Source organism: Centropristis striata, chromosome 20 (genome assembly GCF_030273125.1).
Source record: "Centropristis striata isolate RG_2023a ecotype Rhode Island chromosome 20, C.striata_1.0, whole genome shotgun sequence".
NCBI lineage: Eukaryota > Metazoa > Chordata > Actinopteri > Perciformes > Serranidae > Centropristis > Centropristis striata.
In genome coordinates this window covers 14,108,813-14,121,175 of record NC_081536.1, presented here as the reverse complement: position 1 = coordinate 14,121,175, position 12,363 = coordinate 14,108,813, and the positions used below count along the sequence as shown (strand labels likewise).

The 12,363-nt window shown below is 41.4% G+C and overlaps 1 protein-coding gene across 1 annotated transcript in view; it reads right to left on the bottom strand.

Moving 5' to 3' along the window:
• Positions 1-207: 207 nt before the first annotated feature.
• Positions 208-12,363, bottom strand: part of myofl (myoferlin like) — a 47,497-nt gene continuing 35,341 nt past the window's right edge. The window contains exons 23-56 of the mRNA XM_059359658.1: positions 11,882-12,006; positions 11,678-11,787; positions 11,091-11,283; positions 10,844-10,999; positions 10,629-10,760; positions 10,368-10,531; positions 9,818-9,932; positions 9,355-9,457; positions 9,109-9,248; positions 8,853-9,017; positions 8,511-8,598; positions 8,266-8,343; positions 7,910-8,091; positions 7,651-7,809; positions 7,465-7,566; positions 7,074-7,235; positions 5,588-5,753; positions 5,429-5,499; positions 4,842-4,856; positions 4,655-4,753; positions 4,188-4,325; positions 3,723-3,878; positions 3,494-3,585; positions 3,202-3,372; positions 2,921-3,069; positions 2,610-2,749; positions 2,424-2,512; positions 2,250-2,345; positions 1,990-2,131; positions 1,471-1,570; positions 1,140-1,333; positions 946-1,055; positions 686-833; positions 208-549 (exon numbers count right to left, since the gene is read on the bottom strand). Coding sequence (XP_059215641.1) covers positions 511-549; positions 686-833; positions 946-1,055; positions 1,140-1,333; positions 1,471-1,570; positions 1,990-2,131; positions 2,250-2,345; positions 2,424-2,512; positions 2,610-2,749; positions 2,921-3,069; positions 3,202-3,372; positions 3,494-3,585; positions 3,723-3,878; positions 4,188-4,325; positions 4,655-4,753; positions 4,842-4,856; positions 5,429-5,499; positions 5,588-5,753; positions 7,074-7,235; positions 7,465-7,566; positions 7,651-7,809; positions 7,910-8,091; positions 8,266-8,343; positions 8,511-8,598; positions 8,853-9,017; positions 9,109-9,248; positions 9,355-9,457; positions 9,818-9,932; positions 10,368-10,531; positions 10,629-10,760; positions 10,844-10,999; positions 11,091-11,283; positions 11,678-11,787; positions 11,882-12,006 — 4,289 coding nt within the window. The 3' untranslated portion in view covers positions 208-510. The remainder of the gene's footprint in view (positions 550-685; positions 834-945; positions 1,056-1,139; positions 1,334-1,470; positions 1,571-1,989; positions 2,132-2,249; positions 2,346-2,423; positions 2,513-2,609; positions 2,750-2,920; positions 3,070-3,201; positions 3,373-3,493; positions 3,586-3,722; positions 3,879-4,187; positions 4,326-4,654; positions 4,754-4,841; positions 4,857-5,428; positions 5,500-5,587; positions 5,754-7,073; positions 7,236-7,464; positions 7,567-7,650; positions 7,810-7,909; positions 8,092-8,265; positions 8,344-8,510; positions 8,599-8,852; positions 9,018-9,108; positions 9,249-9,354; positions 9,458-9,817; positions 9,933-10,367; positions 10,532-10,628; positions 10,761-10,843; positions 11,000-11,090; positions 11,284-11,677; positions 11,788-11,881; positions 12,007-12,363) is intronic.

The window sequence follows — 12,363 nt, the reverse complement described above, 5'->3', positions numbered from 1 at the left end:
CCCAGCAACTCGGTCATAAAGGAGTTTCACTGTCGTGCAACTATTAAGGAGGCATTGATATGCCATAATGCCTGTTGTTTTTCTATGAGGATGTAAGAAATATTTATAGACCCAAGTCTCAGATTTGATTTGTTTATGTTAATACTCCAACACTGATAGACAGGATGTTTCCAAACATTTGCACTGATTTGTTAAAAAAAATATGACAAGATATGAACAATTTGTTTTTAACAAAGTTTATTAAAATATATCATTCTTGACACTTGATTTTTTTCTTCTTCTAAATTTTAACATAAGATAGATTATTTGCAGCACAAAAATATACTTTTAGCAATACTGGTAGTGCAAACATGAAAGCAGATATTTCCTGATTATGTATGAACTGAATGCTGAATATCAGTCTGCTATGGCATCAGCAGAGAAGCTATTACATATTTGTGAGGGACTGTAACAGTGAAGATCACTGTAGATTCTGCAGCAGGTAGACCAGCAGCTTATCCACAATGCCCCTTAAGAGAAAGGCTTCACAATCTTCATTGAGATGTAGTTCTGTGGAGATAGAATAAACATTAACATTTACTCAGATTACAAATATAGTGTGGAAAAACAATGCGTGATGGATAAATATATTTATGGCAGTTTCAGTAATACTGAAATGTTTAAATTATCAGTAAACTAATCTTACTGGCAATGAGTAGAACAGGATCCCAAGGAACAAGAGAACCAGCAGAAGAAGAATCGCTGCAAGGAAAAACCATTTGAATCTGCGCCAAACAATGAACCTCATGGTCTTGCAAGGGCTTGTAAACCAGAAGAATGACGTGTCAGGGCGGCTGTTGAATGGAGAAAGACAGCAAGGTTAGCATGATTCACATTAAGCAATTAATAGACAAAATAATTTTTAATGCAATCTTTAAAATAGTTTTAAGGAATCAGATTTATTACTTGGGTGGTTCCAGTCTGGGATTCATGTTTGGCTCATCTCTGCCTTTCCCAGCAGGTCTCTCCTCGAGCTCTTTCTCCTCCACTATTTCCAGTGTCATCTCTACTTTTCCCTGTGGAGTTTTAAAACACAGTTTTTAACGGCAAACAGGGGAAAACCATCTTTGCTAAGGACTGGGCTGTGGACATAAACATACACCAAGCACGTGTTTCCCATCCTGCTCGATCGCGCATGGCCACCAGCCTCGGACAGACTTCTGGGAGAAGAGTGAGTTGGGAAGTGGCTTTTTGGAGGAGGCTGAGCCCGGCATCCCTGGTAGCATCTTCAGGCTGCACTTTTCTGGGCTCTTTGCAGGAGAGATCAGATTGAGTAGGTCCAACTCCACTGAACCTGTAACAGAAATATAGATAGAAAATATTCAGTGTTTTTTTTTTTTTGCAATAGTTCTATCTAGAAAATCTCCATCTTTCAAGGCCCTCATTTGAGTGGATATGGCATAAAGTGGGTTTAAAACATTGATGTTTCACCTAAGTAGTCATCCAAGGAGAATTTGTCATTGTCCCAAATCTGGATGATCAGTTTAGGAGGAATCCTAAATTCAGTTTTGTCCAGATTCCAGATGTGTTCCTGTGAAAAGACAGAAACTTTATTTAGATTGCTGCCATCATCACAACACGATTAATCAATATCTAATCGTCAGAAACGTAATCTGCAACTATTTTCATAATCGATTCTTCATTTTACTAAATTTTCCAAGTAAAAGTGCCAAATATTTGATGCATCCAACTTCTTAAACATTAGGATTTTATGCTTTTCTTATATGATAGAAGACTGATTATCTTTGGACTGCTCGAGTGAAAAAATCCATCCAAAAGGCTTTGTCTTTTGGAAATTTTAACAGCCGTTTTTCACTACTTGTTGACATTTTACAAGTACATTTGAAAAGTAATCAATAAATAGAAAAAAAAGAATCTTTAGATTAATGTATAGTGAAAATAATAGTTAGTTTCAGCCCAGCTTTGTTTCTGCTCCATTGTCTCACTCACTTTCCTCGAGACAACACACAGCTGTTCTGCAGGCAGGTAGTCAAAGTCAAAGATGAACCTCCAGTTGAAATTTCCGTCACCATCCAGTGATCGGTAGTGGACATCAGTCTTCTGCTTGCTGTCCTCCATACCTGGCATCCATCTATAACATAGGAATGTTGAATTCAGATAAGCTATCTGACTGAGTCCACTGGGTCGAAAGATGCATTTGAAAACATGTAAACTCAAATTTAAGGTTAAGGTTAGAGACAGGACAATACCCTTTAACGTAGATATCACTCATGTTTTCTCCAGTGATGCTTGTTTCATCCAGAATGACGTCAGTTGTGTTCCAAACGATGGCTCGTAAGGTGTACCTGTTTGAAATATACTGTTATATTTTACCTTTTAATGCACTATAATGATAAGAAATTAATTAATCAAGTGTCTCTTACTTCTTGGCTTTGCGTGGAGTGATGTCACATGGAGGCCCTGGCAAACCAAGACTCTTGGGGAAAATGTCCACCCACATTTGAATGTGTCCCTATATTTGTGGAAAAGGATGACACATTTTTAAACAAATCATACAATAAGACTAACTTTCTCTTTATATATTTATAAACAATGATTGTTGTTTTGACCTGAGACAGGTTAGGTTGGTGGGAGCTGTACAGGGTTCTGGTCTCTACATGCTCTGGTACCAGGCCCTGGTCCCTTAGGACATGCAGGGCCAGCCTCTCTCCGGCCGGGCCCAAGTGTGGTTGGATCACAGTGTTTGCCTCTGCAAAGAGCAGCAAGATAGATCACAATAGCCAACTACAAAAGGACAGCATACCAAAGAAGATGCCAAAAATGTGCCTATTGCATTGTAAATAATAATTGATAAATATTCTATAAATGTATATTTTTATATGAAATAAATCTACTAAAAACGTGACAATAGGACATTTACCAAAATCTTGCAGGTTGTATTGTTTTCCTAAGAAGGTCAGTGAGCTGCCGTCTCCCTCGATGCGCGGAGGCGGGACACCTCTCACTTTGGCAACGTTCTGAAGGATCTGACACGGCTTCAGCTGATCTCTCCACTGGTTGATCCCTGAGCTGCAAGAAAATCGTAGCTTTGTAGGTTTGACTTTGATATATTACAACACCTCAAAGAAGAAGGTACCTGTCCTGTTTTGTGGGCTGTATCAACTAAACTGTAAATATTGTGCTGTGGGAGTACATACTTACACACAGTAAGTCTGTGGCAGGCCACAGCAGGGCCTGAAACGAGACAGGAGTCTGTTCTCCAAGTCAATGACTGTCTCACCCACTTTTTCATCTCTGCTGAGCGTGTCATGGTCATACACAGCAATCTTCAGGTCCTTGTCTTGAGGCAGGAAGCAGGACAGCTCAAACATCCTAGAAAAAAATGGAGGACAAATATTGTATTTGTTCCTCCTTTATGTCCCTACACAAACAGGGTAAAAAGGAATCAGAAATGAACAAAAGGTTCAGCAATCTGGACACATCGTTGTCTCACCTCCCAAACTCTGGATTCAGAGTGTTTGGTTTGTAGTGTTCTCTGTCATCCAGTGTTTTCTTTCCCAGTGTAATCTTAATGTATGGGTCACACTGAAAATGAGAATGCAAAAAAATCTTAGCTTCATAGCTTGGATCATCATTTTCACTCAACAAAATTTTGAGCATTGTTTGATTTGATTCTCTATCACTAAACCAAAGTGGTTGTTCAAGCTTTACATAATGCTCACCAAGCCATTTGTATCCTTAGGCTGCAGGTCAAGACCGCGCACCACATAAATTCTGACCAGACACTCCTGAGGTCCGCTCTCAGGAAGCTGTCTGAACTGACGGGGTGGCGCTGGCACCCCAGGGTCATCGGGCAGTGGGTAAATCTTGAATGAGCCCTGAATATCACCAAAGGACAGCACCATTAGTCATATAAAATCTCTTCAACAAGCTACATTCACACTGAAGATATATCCACCAAGGGAACAACAGATTGTAGAATAAGTTAAAGATCTGCAGGCAACATACATAAGACTGTCCAATTACTGTGCTCAGGAAAATTCATAAATTATCCACCAGAGGGCAGACAAAGGCTAAGAAAAAAAACCTTTGCAACAGCAAATAAAGTAGTTTCTCATGTTTCAATAGTTTGGGTTTTATGTGATGATGAGAGACAGGAATATTTCCTCAAAATGTGGTTTCATTACCTTAAACTCTCCCACCACAGAGGGGTCATCTTCCTCATCTTCATCCTTCCCTCGCTGAAGTTTAAAAGTGCTGCAGAAATCAGTGAATCCTTGAAACTGTGGAAGCTCTTCCAAATCTTCCAAATCACTTTTATACACCTGAAAACCACATAATGCAATAACACAAGCACATTACAGACAGGTTAAAAAAATGTTGTATTATCTGATTTTATTACTGTGAGCCTTCAACCTAACTTCACACCTTAGTTGCAAGTTTTCACAGAACTCCCACATTTGTCTTGTTTTGTATTGTTTTTGTTTGGATATAAACTACTGCAAGCTCTTATCAAAAGGATGAGAACCAGGACTTTTTGGTCACAACCTGTCTGTCAAAGCTAGCTTGCCCCAGCTTGTAAAACTAACCCAAACAAGGAATCAAGAAAAGATTAAATCAATCATTGTGTTTTCGCAATATAACATGTTCTTACCTGTAATGTGTCGTATCCCTTTTTGAGGTAAGGCCCACACTTTTCCTGCTCTCCAACAGAGGCATAAAACTTACTCCACCAGTCTACCGCTTCCTCCACCTACACAATGGAAAATAATGATGATTAAAATTGTATTTTTTGGAAAGCTGTCTATCAGTAGACTATCTGTGAAAAGAAGAAATCTCACCATTTCTGCTTGAAGCTGCAAAGTGGGAAGCAAACAAAGAACATTTATCAATTAGAGAATGTAATTTCTGAAGTCATCGTGATGTGAATGCTGGATGCTGGAGCATGAATAGCTGATGCTAAGCTGCAGTGCTGGCTTGAACGTGTCAGAAGAAGTTTAAGTAGTATGAATAGCTGCTAAAGTGGGAATGGGTCTTGTTACTATGGATGCCATTGAGAAGCTGAATACCAATAATGTAAAAAGATGCAGAAGATTTTAATTACTTTTTTAAAAAGCTCACACCGCAATGTTGATTTAAATGTGTAGAAGAGGGTAAGTAGCAGAAATATTTGGAATAATGGGAATTGGTTAAATTAGAAGGAATGTGATTGTAAAGTTCACTAATAGAAAAATGTTTAAATGTGAAGTATTTTCTAAAAGAATGATTAAGCAGAGAATACTTAAAAAAAAGGTTTTAAAAGTTTAAAGATATAGAACACCTGTTTTGGAGTGCCAGTGTGTGTGTGTGTTTGTGTGTGTGTGTGTGTGTGTGCGTGCATGTGTGTGTGTGTGTGTCAAGTGGATGTGAAAATGTTTCTATTATTTACCTCAGCCTTCACAATGGGTCTCTCCTCAATGTTTATGACAACATCTCCCTGGGCAGCAGCGATCATTGCCACTGCAAAGTTGGAAACAGAATACAGTAAGCTTCTGCTGTATGTAGCGGAGTGTGTATTCTCTGCCTGAGTACATGTGTGTGTATATACCTCTTGCAGACATGCAGACTTCACTGTTAATGCGATAGGGATCACAGCGGAACTCCTCCAGACAATCGATGGTACACTGACCCACGACAGGTTTCCTACCGAACGGTCGATGGTCGATAACCTTCAGCACAATGGGAGGGGTGTACATCTCCTCTTTGGGAAGAGGCTAAGGTGAGGAAATAATAGAACAGGTCACGTATAAAAGATGCAAAGTCCAGACATGAAATTATGGAGGCCAGAAAGTGTGAAAAACAAAATTTTGGTTATCCATTTTCCAATTTTTCCTGTGTTTATGACTTGTTTCTGGCCATCACCATTTGCTAAGAGTACATTGTTGTAATATTAATTTTGGCCACAAGAGGCTTAAATGTACCACTATTTCATGTTCTGAATTAGCCTGGGTATACCCAGACTGCCTTGCGCGCTCGAATTTGATTTCGAACGTCCAGACGGTCTGGAAACGAGGCGATTATCTTAGCCCTGTTTTAGGGATCCAATCACAGAGCGGGGAGGGACGGTGAGACGATGACGCGTACTACTCGGCACTTGGAAGCTTTCCGGATCCAACATGGCTGCTGCGGACGCGAAACTCTCTTTAGCTGTAGATGGTGTTTTAAATTGTTTAGAGCGAAAGTTGAAAGGCGAAAGGTCTCTCGGCAGCTCCGCTGTCCCCCGGCTCGTAGCGAGATCACCGGTAGCGGGGCTATTAGCGCCGCACGGGCGGTTTCTGCGGCTCGTTGCGCCGAGCCGGTGAGACCGCCGGTCACCGCCGGTGATCTCGCTCCGAATCGGGGGACAGCGGAGCCCCCAGAGACCCGCAGCAGCTTGTTTATTGCCCATAAAATCAGTGGATGTGTGTGGCTGAATGACATGAGGGGGAATAAAGCGTGAAAATAAATAATCTTGCAGAAAGCGAGAACTGGAGAAGCAAAGCAGCAAACAACACTCTCTCACAGACACACACACAACAAACATCCATCTCTGTTGCTCTACTACGTCATCTGGTATAACTGATCTGATTGGCTAAGAGCTACCTACAGACGCTTTGATAGACATTCTAAGCGTCCAATAAACGGCTCCGGAGGATCGTAAACCACACCTCCTCTACGGAGAAATACATTGTAGGTGTCCAGACCTAATCTCCAATGAGATTTGGTCTGGTGTTAGCCAGGCTAGTTCTGAATAGTACTAATAGTACGTTATTCCAAGTGAGTTGCATCAATTGAGATACATTTCTAGGTAACGGAAAGATGTGGCAGTAATGTTACATAACCTGCTGCTGTACCTTATTTTTAGAGTGCATGGACAAGTTACTTATTATCCTGGCAAAACCTTTATTTCACTTGCTAAGTTCTAAACACAGGAGAAAGAACAATTTAGATCAAGACTTCACCAGAATTCTTTTCTCACTCTCCTCGCAGGGCTTACCTGCAAAATACTTACAGGTGTCTTAATATTTATTCTGAAAGAATTAAAGGGTTTGTACCACTTCAAGCAGCAGCACAGACCCGGGGAAGTTGGGGTTCTTCTTGAAGTTCTTTATCACAGCGGTTTGAATGATCTCGCCACCACACTCCACGATCAAACTGGGAGAGGAAACTGTGGCCAACTGGTAGGTCTTCATGTTCCTCAAGCCCCAAGTCAAGACCTGGGATAAAATAAACACATTAGTACACTTCAAAAAACTAGTATGGGCAGATTAAGGGACTAACATGGTGATATGAGAAACAGTAGGTGAATGGGAGGAAGGGAATTACAGAAAAGAAATGCAACCACAACAGAAATCTTAGGGCTGGGCTGATCTTGTCTGATCATGTAATGTATGTGAAGAGAATTTATGGGGTTTGGCAGCGAAGCAGGGTGGTGTGATGCTTTACCTCGATTGCAGTGAGCTGCACTACTGGCCTGATTCCCTGGGGAACCATGTAGAGCCTATCCCCCCGGCGAGGAGGCACCAGAGGCATATCTCCGTCATTCCCCTGCAAGGCAAAGCACAGCACCACCTCCTGAATACAGTTTCATGAAGTAACAGTTTTTTTTACCTTCTATGGTGTCTTGTTTACCTTTTTCTTCAGTAGGAGCTCTGCAGCCAGCAGTATCTCCCCAGCACTGCGACCTTTTTTGGTGACCGGGTACCACAGCAGCTTCGGGGTGACAGCCACACTGGGGTTTAGTTTCACGACCGGAGTGCATGTACAGCGTCCCATGGGTTCATCTTTACCCTTGGAAATAAAGCGCAGTGGCACAAAAAGCCTTAGCAAAGGCCGCTTACATCCACCATGAACGCCTTTTGCATTTCAAGGATAAAAGAACACAACGTACTACTTGATCACTGTCGCACAGCTCCAACAGCACATCAGGAGGGTTGTGGGCAATAGTTTGCGGGTCTCCGTAGATTTCAATGTCCTCAAAGATGAGAGTCTGGTCCCATGTGGGGTTAACAGTTGACCCTATGATTTCTGTGGTCTTACTCACATGTAGGAATGACACATGGGCGTATGGATCTGAGGAGAACCAGGAGGAGTATTTTGATGGAAATGTGAGACGCAGTGTGTGATGTTTAATTACATTTTTACTTTTATTTGGAGTAATTGTACATCCAAAGTAGACTTAATTTAATCATCTTTATTGGGGTTGTCTGGTTTTTCTGAGCCACAAATTGCCTGTTTTATTTTTACCTGAGAAGCTGTTTTTGTCCATGGCACAGAGATTCCTCGCCTGATACACGTACACCCTCAGGTGGTAATGGTAAGGCTCTAAAGGGAAATAACATTCATCAGCATGTTTAACTGTATCACCAGCAAAAAAAAAAAAAAAAAAATCCCACAGACCATCAAGATTTTTGCTTATTCAATGCATCAGGAAGTTTGGGAAAAAAAGCATGAGTGACCAAGAATTAACTTTATCTAACCCAACTACTCACGGCTAAAGTGGCAGGAAACAGTGGGTGTGTTGGCGCCAAATAGTTTGGGCGCATCCGTTTTACTGGCCTTCTCGTCAACATCAACCCCCTGTTAAGAAAACAAAGGGTGAGGTGCTTAAAAGAACAAAATTCATGAAAATTTAAAGAAAAGAATGCAGAACTAAAATAAACTTCCTGAGTGATTTGCCAACATCTGACAGGAACAGTCACATGCAGGAGAATAATGAGAGGATATGACTCAGATGGCATAAGTAACTGCTCTTGGCATGATCACTGCCTTGTTGGGGGAAATGTAAGAATACAGCACAAATTTAGTAATGTTTCACTTTACGAAAGACTCACTAATGCCCCTTCCAGCCTGAAGATGGCGGAGGACCCGATACAGTCTGATGGGACCATCTTTCTCCTCCAGCGGCGGCGGCGGAACGTGTCAGAGGAGCGCTGCTCTCTGTGGAACTTCCAGCCAATCAGGGAAGAGTATTCCCAGCCTTCCCCTGATTCCTGCCTCTGAGGAAGAGACAAGGACAGGAGAAGAATGAGAACTCATAACATGTCTTAAATCTACTCTTCTTCTCTTCTGTCTCCACCTCTTCATCACCTCAATGACAGCCTTTTTATCAGATATCTTCTTCCGTGGTCTGATGAGTCTCTTCCTGCGATGGACATGATACATTTTCTCTGCTGCAACCCAGAATTTGGGCTTATCATCGGGAGGAATGGTCAATCCGTATTCCCAACCTAGTGCCAAGAGACACACAGAGGCCAAGTTAAACCTACTTAATTTCAAGCATGGAAAACAAGGAACTGAATATTTTGATTTTTCAAATTTTAATTTTCAGGATACCTTTCTCATCTACAGCCTTGTTGCTGTCGAAGCTCCACTCGTCCTCCCACGCCCATCCCGATGGACACTCAAACTCTGCTGGGTTTTGAACCTTTTCTCCATTCTAGATAACACAGACCCTCTGTCATTAATGTATGTGATTTGTAGCAAATATAGCAGCTTTAAGTTTATTTTGGCTGTTGTTTAGACCAAGTACCTAAAATTATCATAATCATTGGTAGTAGCCTAATAAAAACTACTTATCGCATTACAAAAAGACGCCAGGTCACATTCATAAAAGTGTGATTTACTTATATTTATGTATTATTTACATAAATTCAACCACACCAAGTAATCTAAGAGCATAATAGCACAGAGAAAAACTGAAAACTAAAACACTGAAAAATAACAACACTAGACAGGCTTTTGTCTTGCTATCTTCTCCTACATTTTTTCACAAAAGTGAAAGAGCAGTAGGTCGTACCACGTCTGTGTAGGGTTCTGCAGCGGGCTTCCACTCCCCACCAGGGAAACGTGTTTCATTCTGGAAAACTTCATCTGTGAACTCTGTGTGGCCGGCATCTGCTTCTGTCAACAGGCTGCAAAAAACACCAGCACAGCACACAGGTTGATGAGGAGCTTTGTGAGTCAGACAGCAGCTATGTGAGACCCTGATAAACTGAGCAGTCAGGAAGACGGGCTTCAGAGAGCTAAAATTGTTTACATGAGCCCTGATGGAAGAATGTAAACACATTCGTAGGAGGCGCTAAGGGAGAGAGGGAGACCTCCTTAAGCTGAAAACTGGCTGATGCCAAGATTCCTTTTAACTTCCTGCGATTGTGTTCAGGATATGGCTGGTACAAGCAATTACTTATGTTTACAGCCAATTAAAAATAAGAAGACAGAGCTGAAAAATAGGATACTGGAGCGTGTTTAGCTGTAGTGATAACAGGATGTTTGTACTTGAGACTGTTCACGCAATGAATCACAAAGAACTGTGTGAGTGTGTGTGTGCTTGCAAGTGAGTTTCTTACCATCGCTCAGGGTCAATGAACCAGTCCTCCTCCCAATCCCACCCACGTGGTGGCAGAAAGCGTTCTCGTTTAAGTTTCACTTTTCCAGTCACATCTGAGAATTTATGGCGACCAAATTTTAGGCCAGCAGTTCCCCACTTCCCTAAAAGGGCCTGGTTCTCATACTGCGGAAATGAAAGTCAGAGATAAAATAACTGAAATCAGTTTAAATGCAAATGTATTGTTTTTTTAAAAGGGTTGTGGTGTGTGAAACTACTGTACCATTTCAGCATACACGGTGAAGTTCCCCTCTGAGAAGCTGTTGAACTTTTTCTCATGGGCAGAGAGGCCGAGCCACATGTTGACCCGCAGCTGAACAGGAACCTTCACACCTTTGTTTTTGTCCATGGGGTACTAACAAACAAAAAATATGATAAGTGGTTTTTCTGGGATTTAAAAGTGAAACATGTAATTAAAAATAGATGTATGTTTTGTACCTGCATGAAAATGGTCTGGGTCCGTCCACAGTATTTGCCACGCGCCTGTTCGCTGAAGTTGGAGAACATGACCTGGTGCGCTGGGACTCGAGCATAAGCGACTCGCTTCTCTCCTCTTAACATCCAGATGATCACATCTGGCATGCTGTTCTGAGGCTGATGGAGACATACACAAATTCATAATAAAGATCCATTGACATCTTTGTTGAGCTATTTTAATATTGCTTTTTTTTTTGCTTTTCCAGACCTCCTCTGCCAGCTGCTTGATTCTCTCCAACCAGTCCTCAATTTCACCAATAGTAGCCTTGACATCTGTGGCGTCCTGTCTCATGCGATCAGCCATCTCTCCGATAGCACTCACAGCTGCATCACGAAGTTTTTTCAACTGGAGATCTAGCATGGTCACATTGGGCTGGGTGTCCAGCACTGGAAGCTGGAAGCTGTGTTCATTTCCAAGATTAGTTCAGTCATGGTGTTGAATGATGACCAGAAAAGTGTTTTATAAATTAGTATTTTTGTGAGGTCACAGTGACTATTGACCTTCACAGTCTAATCAGTTCATCCCTCCAAATTTGAAGAGGTCAAGGCATTTCTGACATATAATGTTTATGATAATGAGACAGACGGACGGAGAGACAACCTGAAAACATGATGCGTTCAGCCACAGCTATTACATGGAGGCATGACAGTGACCTCAACCCTAATAACCATCTGGAAATGTTTTTGACTTTAAAGCAACTGCATAACCACACTTTTTCTAATGATAAGTTACATTTTAGGATTACATCACACAACACACAGGTCCAGTGCAGGAGCTGCGTGGTCATGTCTCACCTGTTCAGGTCCTCCAACATGTGGCTGATGAGTTTAAGCCAAATCTCTGCCAGACGTGTCTCAGGCATCTTGGCTAATATGGCTGTTTTTAAAGAGGTGAGGTGAGACTCCTAAAATAAATCACAAAGTCAAATAAAAAGATATTACTGTGCAGCACAACCGGTGTAGACATGTACAATATGCAACACTGAGACTTATTCTCACCAGTCTCTCAGCGATGAAGAGGAGAAGGTTGACAGAGTCCAGACGGTGGCTGATGTCTTCCCAGTATGAAGTGAGAACCACTACAGGCTTGGTGTCAGCCCAGGGCAGGTAATAGTAGTGATTACCTGTGGGATGCAAAATAAATAAACCGAGTCATTTTAAACATCAGTTGTGGAGTGGACTACTCACTACCATTTGGTGTCCATGTGGCTTTTATTTTCCTCGGCTTTGTGAGTTCACAGTTCAGCTAAAAAAACTGTCTGATGTCAACTGTTACAACAGAGTTCTAATGATATACCACACTGTGAAATGACTCCACTACAAGTAAAAGTCCTGCATCCTAAACTTAAGCATCAAAATGTACTTAGTATCAAAAGTAAAAGTACTTGTTTTGCAGAATGGCCCCACTCAAATTGTTTTATATATATCTTAATATATTATTGGATTGTTGTTATTATTGATGCATTTATGTAAGCAGCATT